The following is a 27,876-nucleotide window of genomic DNA, read 5'->3' on the forward strand; positions in this document are numbered from 1 at the left end:
GTTGGATTTCACTCATCAGTCCAGCGCTAACCCCTGACCATTTTCAGAGGAATGTTTTTGTTTCATTAGAGGGGCCCACATCCTCATTTTAGAGGTTTGACAGTGGTTTTTAGTGGATAAAGGCGAATGGCTTAAATGTGATTTGAGTTGCAGTTTGGGGAAGGCTTCGGAGGGGACCGGCGGCGACTCTTGGGCCTGGCAGATCCCCATGTACTAATGAGAAGTGAAGAAGTAAGGGAATTAAAAAAGCGGAGGGAGGATGCCACGGAAATGAGAACAAACAGCTTGTAGAACTGAGGATGTCATATATAGATAAGAACTGGAAGTGCTCGGAGGCGAGGTCCCACTCCTCTAATTCATATAATTAATCTCCAATTAATCCACTTAATAGTGACCTTTGAATGATTCAAGCACAAAATACGCACCCAATGCAAGAAATGAGTCAGTGTTGTCTACACATAACAGACAACTTACCATTTAAAATGGATTATTTGCTGTCTTTATCTTTCGTTGATAGAAGCCTGTCACAAACAAATTATTTGTTCTTCTTCCTTTAACTGAATCTGTGTAAATGTCAAGGATCTTTCAAACACGGTTTGAAAGACAAGAAAAAGTATTTTGCACCAACAAGGTGATTTTCAAAGAGCTACAAGCAGAAAACTTGTTGTATCTCAACACGGTGCCATTGTGCTCTTAAGAATTTGAGAAAACTAAACAAGTAGAGGACAAAAGAAGCGTCAGGCCTAAAAACTTAGATGAACAGTACCTGAAAATCAAGTTCTTAAGAAATGAGAAACGAGGAGAAAAGGCTGCGGTATCCCAAATTACACAAGAACTGAAGTGAAAATGAGTGGCAACAGGTCTTATGGAGTGACGTGTCATGAATACGTCCGGATAGAGCCACAACATTGAGTGTTTACAGTCATCTGTAAATCACGGTAGAGGCTCTGTCATGGTTTGGAGCTGCATTTAGCCGGTGATGTTGAAGATCTTGTCAGAATTGATGGAATTATAAATCTAGAAAAGTGCATTAGATGTTTATTCATCATGTAATACCATGTGAAAAGCACCTGAATGGTAGCAGCTTCATGACAGTGATCCCACACACACCAAGTGTCCATATGTGGATTGAAAAACAAATTGGAACACTAACAGTCATGGATTGGCCTCATCAGAGCCCAGACCTCAACATTATTGAAGCCGTCTTCAAAGACCCAAGAGGAGCTTTGAATGTCCTTCAACAAGCCTGGAGAACTTTTCCTGAAGACTATTATAGACATACAAGAAAGCTGTGAAGAATAAAGGTGGTCACACCAAATATTGACTTTGAAGCTTGTTAGAATTGTACACACTGTATTTGCCTTATATACCGAGTTCCCATTTGTGTTTCCACATTTTTCAGTAAATCACTGCACTGTTTCCCATTTTCCTACAAAATACAAAGCAACATGAGCAGGTTTAGCTCACCAGGTTGACCCATATGAAAGAGCGACATCACAAAACATTCGTGTCTGAGCCTGAGTATTACTCAAAGATATTTTGTATTTTCATATCTTCAAAGTTTTTTTTTCATTAATAAGAAAGAGTAGGCAGTCTGTGCTGAGATAATATTGGCTGTTAATGATGTTGCATGTTTGGTAATAACGTCAAAATGTCTGCAGGGTTTTGCGGGAAATGGATCTCTAATAACTTCAGATAATAATTTCAAAATCTAGTTGTAAAGCTGACATAATAAAGTTGCAATGTTATGCGAGGAGCCGCTGAAAGTAGAGAGAATTTTGTTTGTTTAGAGCCTGAGCTGAAAATGAGAACACCGCTGATACACCGCATCTTTTGTTCTGCCCTGGCTTCTTTTTTTCTTTTTTTTTTAGCAATTTCTCTTTTTTTTATTAAAACAAATACAATGCGGTCCCCTTCAGTGTCCTATCCATCTAATTTATTCTTATTCACTCTCCAGCTCCCGTCACCTTGCCAGTATTCACACTGAGCGCTCTTGCCTGGCGCTCTGTTGAGGCTCTCCCTCATTTATCTCACTCTCTGAGCTTTCTGGAGCCTGTTGTCCTGGGACAGATAGCATTAGAGATCTTGTCATAAATGGCTCCACGAAAGCACCGCCACCATTTTTCCCCGGTGGTCCACCCGTCGTGCATTCCTCCCATTTTCCCAAACACATTGCTTGTGTAGTTATACAACTGTTGGAAGCCTAATGGTCCAAGCTTCTGCTATCAATCTTCTAAGGTGTAAAAAATAAGAAGGGTGGGTTTCTAACTGAGGGATGACACACTCTTGGGAAACTTCTTGCACCTCTTTTCACAGCCTCTATCTCATTTTTTCCCCTGCTTTTATTCAAATTAGACATCAAACTCGGATTTAATTTCCCAGCTTCTTTTTTTCTGTTACATAATAACCAAGCTCATAACTACTCTGTCTTCATCTCACTGCCATCAAACCATCCAGTCTAAGAGATCCATTTATATTGCCTCTCAGTGTTTCTGAAAGCAAATGGCAAATTGGTTTCTGGTTACCAAGTAAGTAATCACTTCAGCCTGGAAGCTGAGTATGTAACCCGTGAGAGGTGCGAGGCTGTATCTGTGGTAACGTGGATATGTAACATCCTTTATGTAACTGGCAAAGGTCTAAATTTACCAAAGTACTGAGAATAACCGAGTGCAGTATTGACTGAGAGGTGAAGCTGAGGGTCACTGATCTTTAATAATGTTATATGCAGCAGGAATTGACAGCATTCAAATAGAACCGAAACATTTAGTCAGTTAACCCACGAATCATTTAGCAAAGATTATGACTAGTTTTTCGATTGGTAGGAAAAAATGTAGATAAATCTGCTTGAATTTAGGGATTTTACTGCTACATTATAGACAATTTATAAACCAAATGATCAATAAATAAGAAAAATTTAAAAATGCTCAACAACAGGGTATGACTCACATAGGCTTCGTAGTCGCAGGACTGAAAGATGAGCTTCTCGGGGTGATGCTGCCAGTACTGCACCGGAGTGGATGAGGTGGCCTCGTTTGGCGGACGCAACGTGATTGGCTCACACCACTCGCCTGCCTGAAATCACAAGCAATTGCATGTCGGGATTACACAGGAGTAAAAGATGAGGGCATGACATTGCGGTCTGTGCTGCATATCCCGTGTTGACCTGATAAAAGTGTGTAAGTTTGTAATACAACAGCTTTCATGACTGCATGTGGACACGCCATCAAGGGGACATGCTTTGGAGAGCATCCAAAAGGAAATTAAACTTGGATGAATTATGCTCGGCTCCTGCACGTTCTCACGCTTCAGCTGAGCCGCTCGCTGCTTTTTCACCCAGTAAAGAATCCAGCTTTTTTTTTTTTTAAACAAAAAGAAAATGCCCAAATCATGCCTTCATCCTTCTCGAATGTCTCAGGATAACAAGCCTGTTTTTTTGAGTCCTCCTTTTATAAATGAAACCAGATGATTTTTGCCTGAGGAGGTATTCACACATCCTCTGCCAAACACTGCATTTTTATGTGTCTGTTCACATCTGACTGTTTTTGTTTGGCGGAAGGCTGATGGACCGCAGAGGTGAGATCTTCTATTCCAATGCAAAATTTGTGGAATAAACAGCTCAGGGATGAACCTTTCGAGAGAGTCCGCGAGAGTCAATTCTATGCTATACGCCACCGGTTTAACCACGTTAAACAGTTTTTCCCTTCTGAGAGAGATGATTCAAAATATTTAGTCGGTAAAAGTTTGTAGTTTTACCACTTTAATGGCCAAATGTGTCTAGAAAGAAGTGAGCTGCAGTAATTGTTCTCTGGGGAGGAAACAAGGAGAGCGAAAACAGACGGTGAGGGAAGAGCTGGCGTGAGAAACGTTTGCGGCAACCAATCATGGAAACATTGTGACAGCCAGAGAACAAGGGTAATGACACAGAATAAGGATGTTTCCTCCTTCCTCTAACAGTTGTCCTTCTATTCTTGCAGAGATGATTCAACAGAGATTTGTTTTTGGAAAAGGGGGAGATACACTGTGACGCACACACAGTTAAAGAGATTTATCAGGGCAAGCATACCGTGTGCTAGTCTGCACTGATGGGCTCTCTGATTCACACGGAGACACCAAAAGACCCCAATCATACTGAACCAAAACACAGCTGCTGCTGCCTCCGATGTAAGCCGGCATGTGTCTGAATCACTGTGCTGCTACTGATTGAAAGCCATAATGTTCTAATTTAGCATTTCACATGAGATTACAAGTGGCTGAATGGACGAGACGCTTACTTCTTAAGTCTTATTTATTTTGAACTTTGAAGTAATAAATGATTAAATAAAGACGTTTTTTAAAAAAACACCTTTTGTGTTTATACATGTATAAACATATGTATGTATATATATATATGCTTGGTATTTTTAGTGACGTATCTATGCAGCAAACACTGCTGTAGATTTTTAATGATGACTTATGTTAAAATAACTAAGAAGATAATATTTTTATCTCCCATCTCATATTTTACAAATTGTCATTTGATTACTAATATTTCATCTGTAATTAAGATATATTCTGCTGTCCTGATTAAAAAATGCCATGAAGCTCATTTGTTTCTAATTGCTAAAAATAATAGATTACAGTTTACATGTAGACCTAAAATCAGATTTGCATTTATATTACTTTACATAAAGAAACGCATTTTGGTATGAAAATGAGCTTTTCTACTATTTCTTATTCTGTTTTCTTAACTCATCACTGTCCAACAGTGAGCCACACAATAAACCTTAAAAGGTTTTGATGAGATTTGATTCAGTGTTATATTTTGGCTTTTAATGCGACTATCAGAATGCTTATGTATTCAAGCAGCCAGGTCTGCATCTATGATTATGACCATTCATAATACACTCCTGGAGTCCATCCCTCTCTCCCAGTTCCCATCTTCATTCATCCCTCCATCCTCTCCTCCCTTCCTCACCATGCTGACTTGAGCCATCTGTCGCTCCAGCTTGGATCGCGGCACGTCCTCAAAGTAGTTGTCATTGCTGCGCTGCCTGCGCCGGGCGTCCGCCTGCATCATGAGGTGCTGCACGTCCAGAGATCCACCTGGGACCCCTGCTGTGTACGCTGCCTGGCCTACCGACGGGCTGAGCTGGGGAGGAGTGTGGTTTCCTCCGGGCTCCTGGTGCAAAACACGTGTGGGCAGATTGAGAGGGGTTAAAGGAAGCAAGGGAGGTTTCGTACATCATTTTATAATGTGCTATGTCACCGCTGCAAGTGCAAAAGTAGGGCAATGCAATGCAATGTGTCACATTACATTTTTCAGCTACAGTGATGCTTTTCTGCTGACTACCCAAAACCACTTTGCAAACTTGAGGACGAACAGCAGTGTCCTGTTACCAGGAGGTCTCAGTAGATCCATCAGTGCCCTTAATCACAACAGTGAACCCTTGCCTGCTCAGTGTAAGTCACTTTAAGCGAAAGCACCTGCTAAATCCTTAAAGTGGAAAATGATGTTCATTTAAGAGGTTTTCAAACTTGAGTAGAAACTCAAATCCCCAAAAGAATTAAAACTTCCATTGGCACAAGGGTCTTACAAAGTAAAAGGTCAGTTATTTCTCCTGAGAGGCTGTTCGCTTTCAACTGATATCGTACGAGAAGACTCTTGAAGAAGCTTGGTAATATTTTCTTGCCTATGCAAGCTCATGCATTGCATCTCAGTTGCTGTCTAAAGCTTTGCTGTGTTCCTTCACCCATTTTGTCCATCACACAAAACTGTCTGCTCTTGTTTGCGCAGGATTACTGAGTAAACACAGCCCTCTGCTCACACACTGGAAGAAAAGGGGCTTGAATACATAATTTCTCCCTGCACTGAGCCACTCAGTATCATCACGCTTTGCTTTAATTACACATCTTTGTAACACCTTTAGGGAATTTTGTGAAATTAGGACTGAAATCAAAAGTCTGAAAGTTTTGTTTCAGACTAGACTATTTGCTTGCTCTAGTTTGGAACTTTTTTCTGTTTTATATGTCTTGAAATGTGGACTTCAAAACGCCCTTTAATATTTTAAGACACATTCAAGTAATACCACATACCATATATGCTGCATCTAAGCTAACGGCCCTTGTGCCTGGTTAAGCATTTAAAACTTTATTAAAGGAGCCAAACAAATTCCTTTCCCCCTGGAAACTAACAAGGATTATTGTTGTAATATTTTTCAACCTATTTCATGACTCAGCAGTTTACAGGAAGACGTGTTTAGGAACAGCGGGTTGTTTCAGCACTGCCTCCAGATTTTCAGGCTTTCTCTGGGCTTGACAAAACCGAGATATAGGAGCGTAGCTGTGATGGGAGAGGGAAAGCCAGTTCATTGTGAGTAGCATCCAGGACAAATCAGCAGGGAGGAAACGGCGGTGGGACGGCCATTTTGCCCCTCTCTGAGAGATTTGGGTAATCATTTGGGTGGTAACTGCAGCAGTGGGGAGGCTGAATTTCCCTCAGAGAAATAGAGAGCCATCTGGGAAGGGAACTACTGTCTTATAGAGTCATGATAATTTGAATCCTAATTGGTTAAGGTATTGCTCAATGCTATCATGGGTAAAACCACATACTGTCAGCTCGCAGAGACCCACTCACCCGTAAGGAGATGGCCCGTGGAGGTTTCTGTGGGGTGTCTTCGTGTAGCCGGTCCCCCAATGAGGCCAGAATCCGTTTTCTGTGGCCGATAAGGTTGATCTTCAGTACCTGATAAACACAAAGATATTCGTTTTCATGCATTGTGCACAAAGATCATTCATCGTAGTAGACCTGAAATAGTTATTTGACGCACAGAATATCATTTAAGTCATTTTCTTTTAAGCAAAAAAAAAAAAAAAGCGTGCAAGTCTCAAACATCTGTCCAAAACATCCGTGTTGTTAGGGGATTTGTACTATAGTTCTTGCTCCACACCAAGATTTACAATGTATTAAAACATAATAAGTGCATCGACCACAAACAACTTCGCTGGCGAAAAACGATGACTCTCATTTCATTTGCATAATTTAAAACAACTTTTAGCGACAGTAAAAGAGTTCAAAGGCTTTTAGACGGGACGATAACAAGATTATGTGAGTGTGTAAAAAAAAAATGCAAAAAGGTAACAGATCATCATCATTAGCCTAAAATGGAGAATAATACTAGTATTCAGAGAAGGGTTTCACAGAGAAAAACATTGGAGAGCACTAGCAGAGCACTCAGGGGTGCGCTAATGAGTGCATAATGATATAAAATGCCCCCAAGAACACGCATGTCATTGTTGTTATTACATAACCAACATGGCTTGGATGGCTCCAAACTGGTAGTTGTGCCTTTACCTGAATAACAGCACAACTGTACCTTATATATAAAGAATATCAGGTATGTATGAGACTTACGCCTAAGAGAAACATTGAGAGAGACAAGGGTATAAAAAATACATATGACCTTAAGAGTAGCCACATCTGGACCACGGTTTCCATTTTCATCTACCCGCCTGTGTTTACAGAAGCGGGTTTTTTTTAAAGGCTAATAAAAACCCAAATCCTCATTAGATCGTACCTGATATTTATTCAAAACATTTTGACAACAGCATATCTCTTGCAACCAAAACCTGCTCACTCACGATCGGTTTGTTACTTGGTCGACAAATGGACAACAAACAGAAAAGCATAAAACAGAAATCTTTAAATTTGATCTTTTTTAGAAATTACATTAATGGTAGATGAAAGCAAAAAACTTTCAGAAATTTTAAACTTGTATGATTCTTCTTAAAATTAAAAAAAAAGAAAGACGACAGCAAAAGGTGTCTCGTACAGCTTCATTAGCACTTGATCCTGAAAGGACCTTGAAGCTATAGGCACACCTTTTGTTCTCATGTACATCATTTACAGATCCAGCCTCTGCTCTTATGTAAATAACACTGTTTATATAACATCACAAAGAATTAGCTGTTTCTTTGTAATTCTAATGGCAGATAGGCTAGCTATAGCTTTGTATTTGAGTTACATCAGTCTTCTTGTATGACAGCTAGCAAAAGAGTATTGAACAAAATGTCAACCTATTCTTTTAGAGGGCTTTGAAAAGAGGCTAGCTCATCATTTCAGTGACTAGATTTGTCTCAAAGATTCGCTTTATGAATTCTAAAGATCTGTTAGCAGTCTTTAAGCTAAGCTAACTGTTGGCTACCTGCACCTCAACAGCAATTCATTAATCTTCCCTTCTAATCACAAAAGCAAATAACTGCAAGTCCCTAAATGCCTGTTCTAAACTAGTACTACTGGTTAACAAAGTGTTGTTAGTGACAGCTGAGAGTGTACTCGGAGATTTTGCTCTGACACCAATTAATTGCAAATTCCACAATGAGATTGTGACAAGTTTGTAACTGTCTATTGTTTTTTTTTTTCCTTTTTTCCCCCAGGTTCTCATTACACAGTCACAGAGAAAAAACGAAGAAAAAAAACCATGCACTTGGACTCCAATGAAAGCGTTCATTCTTTCTCTGGTCACCAGGCGTCCACTGACGGTGCCAGTTACTGGGTTTTCTAAAGAGGCGGCCTGGAACATGGCAGCCTTCTGCAGGGATGTTCTCTTTGCACCTTCTGGCACCAAACTTCAGTATACAACAAACTTCTGCAGGTTTTATAGAGCTGCCTCTGGAGAACTTCCAGCAAACGTATTTATGAACATGAGAGAATTTGAATGTGTCTTCAGGGCAAAGGGTGGTAATTAGCCTCATTGCACGGTCTTGCTGTCAGTCTAATGACCTGCCTCCGTTTGAGTCAGCGCAACATAAAATCTCCCTCACCAATTACTGCTGCACATCTGCGGAAGAAGCATAAAAATACAAAGAAACAACCAAACAGGCGCGTAGGATGCACACGGTACGATTCTACCTACGTGAGCGCAAACCTAAACAATCAAAGAGAGCATAAATAAATAAATCATAACCCTTGCATAGTAAATGGAGCAGATATGCAAACAACTCTTCTATAATTTATCAAGGAAGTTCAGAAGTGGTAAGTAGGTCTTATAACTTTTATTTCATTTCATAAAATAAAGAACACACTGTTTGAACAGTACAAAGAATACAGCGTGGCCAGCAATGTGTTAGTCTCCACTGGTCTTCACTGCATGCGAACATGTTTTAATTGTTCATTTTAGACCGATCAAAGGGAAATCAAGAGCAGAGCTGGGACTAGCTGTTAGTGGAATAAATTGGGATATTATATCCACTACATGGTCCCTCCACCAGTTTCAGTCACTCTTCACCAGCTTTTTAGAAAACACAAGCTGATATTTTGTAGTGATACTTTAATATCTGCCCCAGTCTGTCGTTAAGCACTGACTTAGTGAATTTAGTGCGGTAAAAATCAAGTGATGTTTGTCCTTCCTTTAAAATGCCAGTAATATTAGAAGGAAAAATAATGTGGGACACAAATAATAATAATAAACATAAATGCAAACGTGATGCATTCTCAGTCTTTTAACTTTTGGCTTTTTTTCTTTTTTTGATATTAGAGATGATGATAGAGAAATTCTGGCCAGATACTGATGTTTAAAATAATGGAAAAAAAATCTAAATTTAAAGTCTGTTTTGCTTGTTTTCATTTATTTGTGCAAACAAAGAAATCATTAATATTAAAGCCCTGCTGATGTTGAATTTTTAAGACCATTGTTGGTGGCTATTATTCATTAATTTGTTATTTCAAGATACTGGCAGAGATTCTTTGTTCTCTCCCTCAGATACATGAAAATATAAAAAAAAAATGTTCCTTTGCTAACAGGGAAGCTGCAGAGCGCCCTCTGGAGGACAAACTATGCAACATCAGCACTTATAACACGGCTGAAGGGTGTTTCTTTCGTAACTTCTTTGCATTTATCGTCCCATTTATCAGCTAATTATTGTAAAATAGCTGACTAAATTTTTAGTCTTGCAGCTCTTCACACTGTTTCTGAATACTTAACCAGCCCAAAGCTGAACACAGAAATATCGGCCCTTTATGCTGGTCAATGCCAACTTATTTGCTGATGTCAGCCCATACAGTTATGCAGACTAATAAAGTTTTGTCATTGCTTCATGCATTCGCTTTAAATTTGATACCCTTATTTTGGACTCTTGGTTGACTGACCAACTGTTGCATTGCACATTCAATAGGATGGCATGATTTTTCTGCATTGGTATTCATTTTTCCTTCTTATAACCGATTTACGTAACAGCAAATAGTCATTACATAAAAATGATGACTCTGCAGTGTAAAATGTGACATGTAGTTGAGTTTTCCTGCTATACGTAAAAAGTTATGAAATATTCAGCCTCCTGCCGATCTCCTGAGGGGCAACAGCGTGGCACAGTCCTCACATTGCTCTTTTGTCAAACACGCACACTCCAGAAAGAGCGCAGTAATTGCCTTGCATGGTGCGAATCTGTGTTATACTTTGCCTTATGCAACAGCATCTACTTCAAATACAGTAGAAGCCTCAACCTCGGCCTGAAGTTCAGCTGTCACCATAGCAACACGGAGCTGCAGCAGCAGTCGCCCACTCACGCTCATCCATGAAATAAATAAATAAATAAAATACACACGCACGTGGATGAGGATGTGTACTCACACACACACACACAAGGAGCCCAAACAGCTGTTTCAGAGCTGCTGGGGAAGAAGATTATATTGTTATCCCTCAATAGATGCAAATTTAAATGCAACCCAGCCATTATTGTTAAAACACACACTCACTCCCTTCCTGATGGTTGACTGCAACACCAGCCCATTTGCATTGAAATTATATTCAGAGCAGGTGTATATATACTGTCAGGAAAAGTGCTGAGCTACCGCAGCATATACCCTCTTCTTCCACTTCTGTCTTGTGCTATAGCGAGATTACGCATTCACTTAAGCACAATTCTATTCACATCAACTCAAACACGGAGCTCAGATAATATCATCTTGATAAGCCAATGCTTGTACATTCTGTTCCAACAGCACATTGACAGGTGGGAAAAAAGGGGAAAAAAATGCTCAACAGATATAGACAGCATTTCTGTCACCGCAGGTGCAGCAAACATTTGATTGATGCTGACAGCAGAATAAATCTGGCATTATTCTCCATTTTATCACTGTCAGCAGATATCCTGAAAAGACCCAACCTAACACTGTCTTAGTCCACCTCTCAATCATTTTCTCACTCCATCATCTGGTGTAATTTTAAGAATACTGGCTCTTATTGATAAATAGTAGAGACTAAAAAAATTTGATTCATCCACGAGTTTATTGTCAGTTTACCAGTTGTCATTTCTTGATTGAGCTGTGGTAGATGCTAACTAAAAATTGACTTATTTACTGGACTTGTGACTGGCTGGGTCAGCCTCATATGTTAAGAGATTGCAAGCTGGTGTGTTTCATGCACGCGCAACAACAGCATAGGCAGGTAGTCGTGCACTCACTTGCAGCCACAGACTAAGCTGTTATGATTAAAGTGAAAAACTACAGAAAGTTCACTAAAGAAGAACTATGACAGAAAGCGCAAAAATGCAACAACAAAACCAATGAGACACTTAAACATGGACAAGTTAAAGAAGCTAACAAAGGAAAAGCGCCAAAACCGGAAAGCGCCATCCAGAGCTAGCAACAAGCCAGCAGCCTCGGTATGAGCAAAAGGTCAAAGCAGTGAGGAAAATTATGAAGACAAATGAAAAAGAGCGAGAGGGTCAATGGGGTGTTTTCTGGTAAAATTATAAAAATGATGGAAAACGATGTCAGTGCCTGACATTTGTTTTCTTATATGAATCTGGAGCACCTACTCTTGTTTTATAATGTAAAACGTCAAGTATTTATATCACTTTCCAGTTGTAGAACACTTTATTTTCAGCTGTTTAAGAGAGAGAAGATCCTGCAATGTACTGTAGTCTGGGGAAAATGTCAAGTTTAACACTCTCTCTTTGAAGAAAAGCAGATTTTTTTTAGTTTTTTCTATAGTTTTTCTATAGGAAGAAAAACTAGTATGTTCAGGCAACAGAGAAAACCTTGAAACATCCCATAAACTTGCTTTGGAGATACTCACAATTCACTTCAGTGTGATTTTAATCCTAGTAATAACTCAAATTTTGCACTCCTGGCAGACCAGAAAAGCTCAACACTACAAACCAGAAGGGCTTGTAACACAAGTCATAGCACTTTCGCTTGCAGTGAGACGGTGCTTGAAAGTGATGTCAGATATTAACAAAGGGTCCTGATTTCAGAACTTTGCTGCTATGATTGTGTTTTCTGTGTGTGCGTCTCTGTGTGCCGATCAATGCACTAATCCTGTTAGCAGTCCCGTTAGCCCAGATTGAACGGGCTTGATTAACGGATTAGATGACACACATACGGTTAACAGAGCCACACTTTCTCACAGCCATCTCCGCTCTGTGGCCTCTGTTCCCTGCTACATCTCGCCAGCTCCAGCTTTAGTCCAACAATTTAATTTACAAATAACAATGTTAATTGTAAGTCTGACTATTTCTAGAAACCATTCCATCTTTCTCTCTGTCATCAGAACTGAACAAAGTGTGATGTGGGAAGAGAAGACTGTGTTTTTATTATTTTCCAGTGCTGGAAGGACGTCATGTTGTTTGGGAGGATGAGAGAAAAAAGGCAGCCGTACACAAAGGTGTGCAATGGCATTAGAAATACCAGTGTGTTGACCAATGTGACATTTGACTAAGGACACTTCTTTTTTTTATGACAACCTTGACAGTGATCATTCAGTTTTCCCCCTCCTGTTTGAAGGCTGGACTGACAGCGTGTGAGATGCACACCTGTCTACAAACCAGCCGCTGTTAAGAGCTCTATCACCCACAGCTCATGTACGTGATGACAGGCATGTCATATAAAGTTAAAAAACTTTACTAAAAAGTGCACTCATTTGTGAAAGATACAGTGTAACAAGATCTGAAGCACAGTTTACACTTTCAGGTGTGGAAGCTGCCCTTAAAATCCTTTAAGTAAAAAGAAAAAACCCCAGTGACCTCTTTTAAGCACAAACTGTGACAAAATGACATATTTTGAAAAGAAACCAGTGACAATAAGTAGAAAGCGTCAGCGATCGTGGACATTCACAGCGACTGCTCTCATTCGGGACACTGGAGACAAAAAGGCTTTTCTGTGACTCTTACTGGAGGGGAGGTTGGAAGCTGGTTGGCTCACTGGAGCATGAAACCCAGCGAGAGAACCAACAGTCCAGTCCCTGTCTGTGCTCAAGCTAGCACATAGTTTTAATGACAGAGAGGGAAGAGAGTAAAACTTCTTTTATCAGTCTCTTTGCTCCTTTTTAATCTACATTGACTTGACTAACAATCTCTTTCACTTCCCTCCAATTCTTCATCCTCACTGCTCCCTTCACTTTCTGCCCATGGTTCCTTGACCTGAAATTACCTCTCATCATCTGCTCTTGTGTCTCGTTTCCTACAGGCTTTGTCCTCATTTTCACTCCGCTATCCTCTCTTTATTCAGACGACAGAGAAAACACAAAGTCAGAGAGGATAAGTACTGTGTCTCGGGCTAATAAAAGAGTTAATTGAACTCCTTCAGTTTAGCCATGGCAACTGCACTTGATTGGTCCATCTTGGTTTGTTATTGCGTATCGTGTGCATCTACCTTCTCCGAGCTCACTCATGTCAATATGACCGATCACCTGACCCCTGCAGACAGAGGTTGTGACCTTTGTGATATCCACAGACTTGTGCATGCCTCGGGGGTTGTCTCCTAATAGCACGATCGGGGTTTCGAGAATCCTGCATCGACTCTGCACAGATCAAAGAATCACTGGCCAAAGCTTACTTAAATTGCAGAGGTCAGAATACATTACAGGCTGAGTGAGCAGTAATATTGATCAGTAAAAGGCTCATGCCTGTCTGAATGGCATCTTAGGGGATGAGTACAGGACTGCAGCTAACACTGAAAACACAGAGGTCATATCTTTGTTGTTGGTGTATATCACAGATTTTTGCACATTATGTTTATTCTTTAAGTGCTGTTTCCAACTTTTTCTTAATATTTGGCAAACCTGTTTGCGATTTCCATAATGGCTTGGAGTCTGGATGAGAGAAAGGTGTTTAGCTGTCTGTCAGAACATACGCAGCATGTGTATTTAAGGCAACACAAGGCTTTGTGCCTAATTATTTCTTGCCTCGGAGCAGTTGCCAACATTTCTAAAGTCCTGGCTGCGAAGTGTGCATAATGGTTTGTGGAAGAAATATAAATTGAAGTTAAGAGTCATATAAACACCTGCCAAAGTGTAGATTATGCTTAAGTAGGTGGCTCCAAGAGCACATTTTGATGATGGCATCATTACAATTTTCAGACACACATACACTTGAAAACAATACCAGCCACCCTGTCGCAATCAATACAGGCTGTGATAGAAAAGCATTGATGTAACGTAGATAATGTGCACAGCACTGAGTTTATGCAACAATGCTTTCCTCATTTTCTCTCCAATCATTGACATTTTTTTCTGACCCTGAATACTTAATCACAGCCAGCTGCCTTCCTCTCCCCTGTTCTCTCTTTGCTCCATCTCTCGCTTAATGTGTTGTTTCGAGGTGGAGCTTTTCTGCAGGGATGATTAGTGTTGATTTGCCTGGAGCCCCAGGCCATTAAAACACACATGCTTAAAACAATCATGCCCAGGCTTAATGTAATCTAAATAAGCAAACAAATAAATGAATAAAAGGAAACATAGCACCACTTTTTGGGGTGGTGGGTGGGTGGGATGAAGCAGGGGAGGGAAACTAGAGACCACCGGTTGCCTAGCAACCAGTTACGAGTGATGTGCTGAAGTTGATGTCCAACCAAGACCAATAGGACATTTCGGTTGTTTTCAGTGCTGACAGAAGAGGCAGCCAATGAGAGGGGGCTGTTAATAAGCCTGCCTACATGGAGACAGCTATATCTCCATTAATAGCATAAGAACTGTAACTATGACTGGAAGCACAGACTGAGTGTGTGTGTGTGTGTGTGTGTGTGTGTGTGTGCAAACAGAGCCAAATGCTGCAGGATCAAGGCTGAAACAAGATCTCTCAAATCTTGCTTCTGCAGGCACACTCGTACACGCACACACACCCTCATTCTTTACCACACACGGAGGCTCATGAATTGAATTCCCAATAAGATGGGAGAGGAAATGGTGGATGATATTTTTCTGGGTTAATAAATACTTCAAAGCCCCAAGATGGAAGCAATTTTCACACTGCAGAGAAGCACAAGCTCTCCTAAGGCACCAAGCTGTGCACATGCCTGTGTGTATTTGTGAGTGTACAATATTGTCTGGGAGGGGAGGGGTTCAAAGAGTTTATAAACCTCTGTATTTCTTTGGACACACAGAGAGAATAGATCGAGATTACATTACAAAGAAAGACAATGAAGCAGCACTTAAAATATTAGATCTGGGTCTGATGTTTTAGGTATTTGCTAATATGGTCGTAAATATTACAATGGAAATCGGCAGTCCAAGACTCCATAGGCTGAAAATGCTCTATGCAACACTCACTGGATCCAGATTTGTTTGTGATATTTCTCTGAGAGCACAAAGACAATGTCTGTCAATTTTTAAGATATATGATATTTTACTTTTATTTATTGTGAAGTTAGGACCCAAAATGGTAGACTTTGCCCAATCCTTTAATGGTAAAGAATCCTTACAGAAACTCATGTGTCCAGATCTGGATTGACTCCAAAGTCTAAGCTGGTCCAAGCGCCATCTCTAGCAAAGTTGTCATGCAAATCCAATCATAACTTTTTGAGAAAAAGGTGAACGCACAAACAGAACGTATCACATAGCTTCCTCTTAACTGCCTGTTAGACTTATTTTCCATTCTTCTATCGGGTTTCTGACATCAGTACTTTGCTGAGGTAGTGATTGCTTATAACAGCTGCTTGTAGTCAGAGTCAGTGAAGCGTGAAACGTACAGTACATGCACTTTTTGGGGCGGGGGGAGAGATGTTACACACACAAGATAAGGTTAATAGGATGCTTGTAGCAGCCATATGTGCATCTGTGGGCTCTCTGCTGAGTGACAGCTTTGGATGGGACCCTGCTGTGTACACTGTCCTGGTTCTCTGTGGCGGGTGGGAAAACTTTTAAAACAGTTGGTTTTCTTTCTTGTTGAATCTAAACTTTTGTAAATTCGATTTTTTTTGTCAATTATAAAGTCATCGAGTATGCAAACAAGAACTGATGCATCAGCAACATCCCTTTAAACTTTACATTAAACTTTATTTTATTCAGTTTTGCTTATATAGCATCAAATCACATCAACAGTCGCCTCAAGACGCTTTATATTGTACGATAACAAATCTTCTATAAGTGCACGTACGGAGAGAACAGACGAAAGTGAGATGGTACGATCTTTTGTCTGCTTTGATATCCCTCTTTTTAATGCATATATAGGGAGTATAAGTCTTAGCCATTTAAACTGCTGATGAATGCCTAAGGTTGGGATATAAACAGCTAATTTACATAGGAAAATGGCGATCTTTAATGTGACCCATTAAAATAAGATAAATAAACTTGGACAGAAGGGTGCGGTATATACCCGTTAACAATCTGAATGGTGCACTAATGAAACGGCATAGAGTAATATGTCCTCTTGCAAACCGTAGGAGCATAACTAAAGAGATATTAAGCATAAAAACATTTGTATCAGCATGTAAAAAGTCTTTGTCTGTGGAATGCCTCTCGCGGCGTCATTCATCACGCCGTGGTTTCTCTGAGCTGCATACTGACTAATGCCCGTCACTGACAGGGAATCTATTGCAATGAGTCGCCGTGGCGACGATTCGATGAACAGAAGGCGAGGCTGGGTTTTTGATGGATCGGCCGACGTCTGAGATAAACAGCATCAGGCAGACACTCCAACTCAATCTTTCTGTCCATCCGGTCTCCAGTTCCCAAACAGCTAGGCGAAGAAAGAAATACTTTTAACTTTTCTTTCTTTCACGCCACACGCTGGGACCTGTCTCACTCTTTCCCAAAAAGGACCTAACCCATTATCCTGCACAGTCTTGTATTTTCATTTTTCTTTTACTTGTTTGCGTGCGTACTTTTTGGAAAACAAGTTCGTACAGGCTAGAGCAGCTGTTTGAGTTTTAGCTGCCAGTGGATTCAGGGCAGCTGAAGTTTAATTTAAGCTGGGGTAAAAATAAAAAAAATAAAAATAATGGCAATCACTGCTGGAACAATAACACTGCTTTAGAAAAGATAAGGGTTTAAACGCTTTGATTAAAATAGCTGAAAACAGTCATCATCTGACAGCAAGCTTAGCCCCCCTGTTGCTAATCAATGTTTACAGTTTATCTCATACATGCTGATTATCGGTTGCGGATCACTCGCTGTGTAGTCAAGTCAGCTGTGCAAACCAACGCGAAGCCTTACAGCATCTCTCTTTTTAAGCTACTACATTCTTGTCCCACATTTCACTTCTCCTACCATTTTTCTCGGAGTACGTTAGGTGAATGCAAATAAGGAGAGGACATTAAATTAGGGCACCAACTGAACTGGATTGTATTTAAACGTAGTGGCTTATCTGCTAGATGGCGGTTAGTGTGTTTTCTGACATTCCGACTTTACGTCAGTGACAGCTAGGTCCCCCCTCTGAATGATGCAAGCAAACAAAAGTCACACAAATTTCTCTTGTTGTGCAACTAAATGGCATAAATTCACCATCGTTGGCTGTATTTGCTAAACTTGTGGACAGAGACCCAGTGGCTCTTTAATCAAAGCACAATCAGAGCTTCAAGTACAACAACATGAGGTCAGACTCTTACTCTAGATGCACAAAAACACTCCAACACCTGCGCGCACGCACGCACAGTTACACAGCCTGTAAATTAGCCCAGTCAGCAGTGTCGATTGAGCGCCGTGGACTCGTTTCATGTGTTTAAATCATCTCTGAGCACAGAAAGCACGAAAGCTGCATAAAAGAACAGCTAGCGAAGAATAAAAGTATTAGTGTTCATCTCCTCTAAATCCCCCCGCATGCTTTATAGCTCTCTTTTTGTCATCACCCTTTCCACATCCCGTCTCAAAGCAAGCTCACCTATTTCTCCACAGGACGTGACTCATTCCAAAGGTTGAGGAGTAATCTTGACTCCTGCTGTGATTTCTTTTCTCGCCCTCTTCTCTTGAGCTGTTTACTGTTGCTTTGTTGCTGACCAGGACAAGTGGTTTTCTTTTTTTTTCTTCTTCTTCTCCCTTCTGCCTCTCTCCTTTCTTTATCCACCCTTTCCTCCTCGCCTCCTCAGCACCAGCTTTTGTCTCCCTTTCTCTCACTTTCTCTGCAGATTTCCAGCGCCTGAAAACTCCTCCTCCTTCTTCAGCTTGCGGCAGCCAGACTACATCTCCTACATGTCTCTGCCTGAGCTCTCTCTCTCTCTCTCTCTCTACACACTCTCTTTCCCTGCGCTCTCCCGCTTTCTACCCAGTTTACATTCACCCTCCTCCTCCTCTTTATCCCGTCACTATGGAGACACACTGAGCCTGTACCAAGACAAGCTTGTGCTCGCAAGGAGTCTAAGTTTATGTGTTTGTGTGCTGCTTGAGTTGAAAGAGTTCAGCAGTGATGTAAATATTCAAAACAAAAATTATACTGTTAACAATAAAATGTGAGATAACTTCTAAATCTTTTATATTTATGTATATAAATTCTAATCCTATTTTCATAGGGTCTATTATGGGCTGGTTTTGTGTTTAGCACAAAGCCTGGAAACGGCTGGAGTTAGCTTTACAGCAGAAATATACATTTTTATTTTGTTGCCTCTTTTTCTGCCTTTATAATAATGATGCTGTGGAATGTTTTATTAATATTATTAAATACTTTACAATACCCCCACTGAACTTGTTTTAAGCCTTGAACTTATGCTTTACTAGAAGCATGGGCAGTATATGACTACAAATAAAATTTTCATATTTCATTAGTGTATTGGGCTATTTGCCCAGTAGACAGGCTTCGAGCCCCAGGACCCTGAACTGGGTAAACAGAAGAAAATGGAGGGATTTATGCTAACCAAGCTAGCTAGTGTTAGCTTCCATTGCATTTTCTAGAAATAAATAGTCTATGGATTCCCTCTCTTTTCTGTGTTTATGTCAAGTTAAACTTGAAAAATTAGCATAATTGACTTTCCACAAATGTAATGATATCAACATTATCACCTAAGAAAAACCAGGGGTCTAATAATCGCTCTTTTAGCTATTATTAGTTGTAAAAGATATTGTTAAAGAGTCTGGAAAGATTAGCCTCAAGTCCGAGCTGTAACAAATTCAGAATAGTTGCAGTTTGACACAAAACACCTTAAAGTCGTTTAAAATAGATTTAAATATATAAACTTCTTTGTATATAAGATCTAAAGCAATTGTAAACCTATTATACTGACCTGAACTCTTACACAGTGTATGCTTAAAAAAGCAAGAATGTAAATATTAATGGAAATATGGGAGTAGTAAAAAGAAAAGAAAGAAAAACGGGGAATTTCATTTCTAATTGATACGACGAGTATTTTATAGTTTGTGATCATCTCAGCTGGGACAGTTTGATGCCAGTCCGACCGTTCTGATTGGTCAAACTTAATGCTGTGAACTGGAACTTCACAGCCCTCTCGCAACCAAAAATAAAGCTTTAGTCTCTGGCTGCAGTTCTAAACAAGTTTAGACATGTGACAGGAAGTAGCCTAGAGCACAGAAAATTCCCATTCATCTGATCATTATCAGTTTTGCAATTCTCCTTCGTGCCTCATTTCAGAGAAATCCCATCACTGAGGAGGCTTTCGTAATATTCGAATATCTGCTATTTAGCAAAGAATGAAACATTTTGAAATGACTCACCTTCTCTTACGGGGGTCTTAGGTAATCCATAAACCAATTAAGGGTCAGGACAACACTAGTCCATGTGGTTACTTTATATATTGAGCGGGTACATGTGTTTACGTCCGTATTAAAGTGTCACATAAATGAAATCCAACCTACAAAGCTTGACGTCATTCTAGCTATTTCTGTCTTTACAAGCGTCTACTTATGTGATCCACGGGGCATAACCTAAATAGAGTGCTTGAATCCCTCACACTGGCATCTCCATTAGAAAACAGCAACGGTTGCATCTTAAATCTTTAATTTGATCTTCTTTTAATCTTTTAGACATTATTAAGCATTTTTAACTAATTTTAAAGAAATAGATCCCACGTGGTGACAAAATGAAATTCCCCTAAATTAAACCTCAAGATCTCAATACACAATTATCAAAACTGAAGTAACTCACAATTGTGATATTAATGTAACATCTAGCAAACATATGCTAACATAAGCTAACTTTTTCAGGTGTAGGGAGAGCATATATAAACAGTGTAAAACATGGACGTAGCTTCTAGCTCAGAAAAAGGAAGCCAATGCGAAAGTGCCTTGCAACGGCATTGTGTCTGTTCTGTCTGTTAGTGTTGATACTTGTATCCTTGTTGTCCTTTGTAGTCTGCTGCTATGGCGACTCAGTTTCCCTCTGGGATTTATAAAGTTTCTTTGATCGGCCACCAGATGGCAATAGCTGTGACTGCATGTGAATGGAAGTCTACGGAAAAAACGGAGTAAAGCTAGTCAACTTAATGGTGTCACAAACCACAACACAGAGGAGAAATTATTAGTAATCAGTGACTAAATTGAACCTGGGCTCTGTATAGATGAAATAAACAACAGCAAAATCAAGTAAACTCATCCCGGTTTTTACAAACAGATTTAACAAGTGAAGATGTTTCCTGTGAAGAAGTAGTAGACTGGGATGTGCAGTGCTACAACAGATCTACCAACCGCAGGTTCATGAGCCACCGAGGGGTCACACATATTCTCTCCTGACACCTCCTACACGATCTGCAGCACGGTGAGCGCTATGACAGGAGGGGGTTTTTTTTAAAAAGAAGAAGAAAAGAAAAAAAAGACTCCAACTGAGACTGCAGGAAAGTGATATCAGCAGTAAGCAGGGACGGTGAAGTACACTGCAGTCCTGAGGCAAATCTGCCCACACAAAAATTAACACCAGCTACTACTCACTCCCTTTTCACACATACTGTATCCCTGCACATTTCAGCGCGCCGGACGCAAATACACATATGAAAAACAAATGTTCCTCACCGGGCGCAGGCATGAATTTTCGGTGCGAGAACTTGTGAATAGGCACATTACCTAGAAGCATGTACTGTACGTGGCGCTCGCTTAATGCTTGCGTGTCTGTGTAGGTTCTAGTTTATGAAGTATACGATCCGGCGGTGTCTAACGAAGGCAGGAACCATCTGGTGTTGGGATGTGAGACAATCTGTCCATTTGGAGAGGTGACAAAGAAGGTGATAAGCACAGAATAACAACACACACACAAACTATTTAGAATAGTGTCAGAAAAAAAAGCAATCCAGCACAGACACACACACACACACACACACACACACACACACACACACACACACACACACACACACACACACACACACACACACACACACACACACACACACACACACACACACACACACACACACACACACGTATTTCATTTCATTTATACCAAGTGCACAGTCTCTATGGTAACTAGTAGCCATCTTCTACAAGCTGTAGAAGAAAAGCTGAACTCTCATGACTCTCCTCAATTTATTTTAGACCCTTCATGCAGTTCGCACACACTTAGTCACTTTTAGGTTCTCAGAAAACATTCCTAGCATATTGGGTGTACACTTACTGAAATTGCACGTTGTAAAAACTGAGGAGAATGCAGGGACAAGTCCGGCCCTGTGGGTGAATCATACACACACGCAGATATACACCCACACGCATACACCTACACGATATGAGCACACACTAACAGGCCTTCACATGCAAAGGATGAGTATGAAGAGGCAAAACCTTTTCCACCGCTGCTCTATTTTACAAGAGCAAATCATGATTATATACCACGAAATCATGAAAATCAGTCAGAGAGATGTTGCACTTACTTCCTGTTTCTATTTAATACATAGGGTTGGTTTAAGTTAGTGGTAGTTAACCTGGATGTTAGGAGATAATAAACAAAATAAGTGGAATTAATATGTGTGTTTCCACTTGGTGCTGCTTTATACTCATAATTCAGCTTATTTTCCTAAAGGTGGAAACAATGTAGCTTTTACTGATTTTCTGGAAGGTCAAACTGGAAACACATTAGTGCCATCTTCAGAGTATTAACGTCAAAACAATCCAGCTGCTTATCATGCACATCATATTAGTGGCCATGGGTGTGAGGGAAGTTGACTCCTGGAAGTTAAACATTTATGTCCATTCTACTCAATAAACTGCAGTTCCTATATTTACCTTTAGGAGGTCTATAGAGGAAAAAACTAAACTGACAAACCCAGGACTACGTTCTTCTCACACACATAGCCTCATGTCAGGCTATAAAACACAAGAAACCTTTATTAAGGTCATAAAAATGTCATACATATTGATGCTATAGTAATTAATCAGTAAATAATATGTAAGACGCTACTCTTTCTCTGAGTAGAAGATTTTGTATATACTTCTTGAATTACTCTCATTATGTTATCTGTGTAATTTATTTTTTTAAGATAGTTGAGATTTATAACCATGTTGGAATATGAACTTTCCTCTCTGCACCTGTGAGAGGCTGTGAGTACACATACTTTTGCCTAAAATGCTCAAAACACATCATAGTGATTATGATTAGAAGCTTCTGTTTTAAGCTATTGTGGGTCTACTACTACCACTACCATTTGATTATTTTCCTACCCTCAATTTTAATCCGATTACTTGAACTCCACTTTAACATATCAGTATGGGAAAACATGCTAACTTATACACAACAGCAGCTCTACTAGAAGCGATCCTTTCATACCCAGAAGACCTTAAAGACTCAGCTTTCCATCCTCTGTGAACATCAATCAAACACATTTTCAGAACAATACACAGGTACGCTACACTTGTACACACTTGCAGCCGCCCTCCCTTGATATTAGGAGCCACTCATCCAGAAAACATTAAGGGAATCGTTCCTTAAGGACCAGAAACTATCTGCACTCCACCGCCGTGAATGCGGCTTTCTAAAATGAAATCCATTTCTAATTGCTTCACTGTGGGCTCTCAGAGGACTCGCTTTAAATGAGAGCAATTTGGGGCCTTGACTCAGTTATTTTGTACTTTCTTTCACCTCCAGATGAGATCTGACTCAAGCGAGAGGCAGCAGCACCACCGTGTGGATTTTTAAAGGATGTGTCTCTATGTCACTGCACTGCAGGGAAATGAAACACGGGTATCAGAGAAGCCACGTAAATCGCCAGGTGAAGCTGATGATTGTTATCAAACAGTCATTTTTACTGACATTTTCATGTTGCAGCACCTCCCGATAAAACAGCTCCCCCAGACTTTAACACAACAATCAAGACTTCTTTTCACATAATCTGATGAGCCTGAATGTGTTCGTGTTCCAGCTGCACAGCTTCACTTTTTAAAGTTAAATTGGATCCATTTAAACAGGCTTTCTCACAGCCTGGAGAGCTAAGCAGAGTAAGGATGATCACAGTAAATTATTCTTGAGACAGCAGACGGATTTTACCAGGAGACTTGTGTTATTAAAAGGAGGCTGATAGAGTTATAAAGTCTTCCCCTTATTACATTCTCAAGTATCTGACAAAGCCCTCAAAATCAGTTTGGCTTCAGCGGAGAAATTAAGGTTGCAAAGCAGCTTAAAATGGCACATCTCCACAAATATTCAAAAACCTCTGGCCTCCCTCAATCGAAAATACACAAAATACTCTTCTGACATGAAGGAATTCAAGAAAACACGCATTTGGAAAGCTTTAACCACCAGTTTTTTTTACTCGTATTGCTAAAAAATAATTGAACTGGTCCCATTAAGTATTTCATGAGTCAGTTTGGTGATACAAGGCGAAGCAATTTATCTTGAGTACGTTCTGTGGAATATGATTTGTTAAATTTGATCGGTGTAAGAAACTCCAATTATAAGCAGCGTGTGAAAACTTACTCTGTCAATTTTAATAATGAATTCCTCTAAATTATTAATAGCAATTTCATATTTTAAAAATTAAAGTCTGATTTAATGAGTTTTCACTTCAGGTCTTTCAGACTTTTGGTTCTTTTGTTACTTCGCTTTTCAACGTCACAGCTAAGTGAAAATAACTAAGTGCATATGGTGCCTACGTTAGCTTTGTGTATGCTTGTTGTCCCTTATGATGCAAGACTGACATGGTCTCTGTTCTTAATGCAGCTCCTGGATATTTAGTCTTCTTTCATATTACAAGAATTTTGTATAATTTTAGCGTTTCCATTTCCTGCTTGCGGACAGAAATGGGACCCAGTGTGGTCTTCTGCTGCTGTAGCTCGTCTGTTTCAAGGGTTAATGTGTAATGAGTTCAGAGATGTTTTTCTGCATACCTTGGTTGCAACCAGTGTTTGTGTGAGTTACTGTTTCCCTCCTATCAGCTCAAAGCACTCTGACCATTCACCCCTGATCTCTGCCCTCCGACATCAACAGTAATTTTTACTCGAGAGAACTGCCCCTCACTGCATATTTTCTCCTTTTCTGACAATTCCCTGTAAACCATGCCATGTTTAAAGTCTCTTAAATCGCCTTTCTTCATCATGCTGATGCTTGCTTTGAACTTCAGCAGGTCATCTTGACCATGTCTACATGCGCTGAGTTGCTGCCATGTGATTGGATGGTTAGATATTTGTGTAAACAAGGAGTTGAACAGGTGTAGCTCATGAAGTGACCAGCGAGTGTATCTTTACAATGTTTGAAAAAGCCGTAAAGGTTTGATATAAATTCATATGCAATTATATTTTTTAAATATTTAGTATTGGACAGTGTTATTATGACAGTATCTTTAACAAGCCTTCATCCTCTTTATTTAACCAGTCCTAAGTAGTGCAGTGTGCAGCAGTCTTAAGCACCTGGGACCAACTTCAGATTTAAGCTGGGGCCATTGTCAAGGGCACAATGATGAGAGAATTAAACACTAACATACATGTAGACTAGCAATAGCATTTTTGATGCCAGAAGAAACGTCTGGATCCCACAAGAAAGCAGAGCAAGCACACAGAGACACACTAAATCCACCTAATCTTGTACCGGCTAACGGCGCTAAACACTGGAACATCATGCTATTGTTGTGTGGGAACAAAAGACGTGCGTTGCCCCATTGTTGGTTCATATCCTGCTCAAAAATATAATGAAAAGAGACGTGCATATTGTTGAAAGATTATCAGTCAAACACGACGGATCCAAGCTGGTTTGCTCCTATACTTCTTTAATTTGGCTCTAAGTTTCTTTGTTTATTTGTTTCAGTCTGCATTATGTAGGAATTTGCCATTTGAATCATTTTTTAACATCATTAGAAAATACTTGCTTTGATATGTTTGTGAAATTGCAAAGTAGAAAAATATAATTTATTTATATATGTATGAAATAATAATATAAGCAAGTCATGAAAGAATTGGATTATCCAGTAGCGCCACTGAGACTAAATCTAACAGTTAACTTGGACCAGGTGTGACTCCGAAGACTCAATCTACTCCGACGTTATAAACCCTGAATGCCACAGTTACTCTCACACACACTCACACACTCACACACACATAATACTGCAGAGAGAAAGCTGCACCTGCTCTCTGTCTGCAGTGTATTGTGCACGAATGAGGACCAGCAGGCTTAAAAGGTGTTTTGAAATACTCTGCTAATCCCACAACAGCAGGTATCCACATATGTGCCCAACTAAAAGGACACACACACACACACACACACACACACACACACACACACACACACACACACACACACACACACACACACACACACACACACACACACACACAGAGGCCTATGCCCCCACCCACACGCACTTATATCCCACTTTAAAACACTTCAGCAACGCTTCACACTCCTCCCCCATCTCCATGGACACCACTGCATCTGTTGCCCACGGCAATTACCTGGTGATTACATGAAAGCAGTGTCCAGATTCAATTTTTAAAGATTCGTTCTTATTTTTCTCTCTCTCTCTCTCACTCTTTTCCCACTCCCTGTCATTCTCTTGAACCCATATCTCCTTCCCAGCATCACTTTATATTATTCTCCCACCACAACACATCGTTCTCTACACCATCTCCGGACAAACACACACCTCTCTCAGGTGCAGAAGTGACCTCTCCAAGTCTCCAGAGACTACTTCAGTGACAGTGCGCTGCTGCAGTGCTGTGCAGCAGACATACACATACACTCTCTCCCAGTCAGATGTACTCACAAGAGATCGATAAGAAACACTACATCCATGAGATAAGGCCAGCTTCACAGTCTCCCTGCAGACTGCGGACTAGGCAAGGGTAACACTTCATGTTATTGGACCCATGACTCCATTAAAATACTGCTAAGATGATTCCTTCATATCTATTTTAGTACAGGGAAAACATTTGATTCAAACACCTTGTGCTTAAAAGCAGATGTTTTCCACTATTCAATTCCATTTTATTTATACAGCGCCAAGTCACAACAACAGTCGCCTCAACATGCTTTACATTGTAAGGTAGACCCTACAATAATACATACAGAGAAAAACCCAAAAATCATATGACCTCCTATGAGCATGAGGAAGGAAAAACTCCCTCCTGGCACACTGCCTAGATGATACTGTTTTGTTTTTTTTGTCCCCTAAAATATATGCAAACAATGTTACATCCAGTAAATGCGATATATAAAATCAGACACCAATATGTACATTACACTACGGAGGCACACCATCTCTATCACCCAGCTCTATTCATTCTATTAAAGCTCCTGAGTTGAGTTAAATATCAGTTCATTCTAAACATTTACTATGAGATATAATAAGAACAAAAGGAACTGATTATAAAACATAAACAACTTGGTCCTTTGTTTACGGGTGGCCACATCGGATCATCTGCCTTCATCCAAGGAAATTCAGGAACAGATGAGAAACAAAGTAACTGAGATCTCTCAGCCAGGAAAAGGTTGTAAAGCCATTATAAAGCTTTATAGTAGCATATAAAGCTGTGGGACTCCAGCGAACCAAAATTATCCCAAGAGTGTGACAACAGCTCATCCAAGAGGTCACAAAAGACCCCAGAACAACATCCAAAGAACTGCAGGCCTCACTTGCCTCAGTTAAGCTCAGTGTTCATGACTCCACTATAAGAAAGAAACTGGGCAAAAATGTTCCGAGACCAAAACCACTGCTGAGCAAAAGGACCTTAAAGGTTCATCTCAGTTTTGCCAGAAAACATCTTGATGATCCCCAAGACTTTTGGGAAAATGTGGACTAGTGAGACAAAGGTTTTTGGAAGGTGTGTGTACCATTAATTCTGGCGTAATAGTAACACAACATTTCAGAAAAGAGACATCATACCAATAGTAAAATATGGTGGTGGTAGCTGTTCTGCTGCCTCAGGACCTGGAAGACTTGCTGTGGTAAATGGAACCATGAATTCTGCCGTCTACCCAAACACTCTAAAGGAAAATGTCCAGCCATCAGTTTGTGACCTTAAGCTGAAGCGCATTTGGGTTCTGCAGCAGGACACAGATCCAAAACACACCAGCAATTCCACCTCTGAATGGCTTAAGAAAATAAAGACTGAAGACCTTGAAGTGGCCCAGTCAAAGTCCTCACTAAATCCGACTGAGATGCTGTGGCATGACCTTAAAAAGGTGGTTTATACTCAAAAACCCTCAAATGTGGCTCAATTACAACAATTCTGCAAAGATGAGAGGGCCAAATTTTCTCCACAACGCTATAAAAGACTCATGGCCAGTTATCACAAAAGCTTGATTGCACTAACATTCATTTAGAAACTGCAT

At 40.1% G+C, this 27,876-nt stretch overlaps 1 protein-coding gene across 5 annotated transcripts in view; it reads right to left on the reverse strand.

Annotated features, from left to right (window-relative positions):
• anks1b (ankyrin repeat and sterile alpha motif domain containing 1B) overlaps nt 1-27,876 on the reverse strand; it is a 262,310-nt gene that overhangs the window by 16,516 nt on the left and 217,918 nt on the right. For all 5 annotated transcript variants that reach the window (XM_031758546.2, XM_039600939.1, XM_031758542.2 and 2 more), the window contains 3 exons: nt 6,614-6,721; nt 4,955-5,158; nt 2,947-3,072 (listed from right to left, as the gene is read on the reverse strand). In XM_031758546.2, coding sequence (XP_031614406.2) covers nt 2,947-3,072; nt 4,955-5,158; nt 6,614-6,721 — 438 coding nt within the window. The remainder of the gene's footprint in view (nt 1-2,946; nt 3,073-4,954; nt 5,159-6,613; nt 6,722-27,876) is intronic.

This window comes from Oreochromis aureus, linkage group 17, assembly GCF_013358895.1.
Source record: "Oreochromis aureus strain Israel breed Guangdong linkage group 17, ZZ_aureus, whole genome shotgun sequence".
NCBI lineage: Eukaryota > Metazoa > Chordata > Actinopteri > Cichliformes > Cichlidae > Oreochromis > Oreochromis aureus.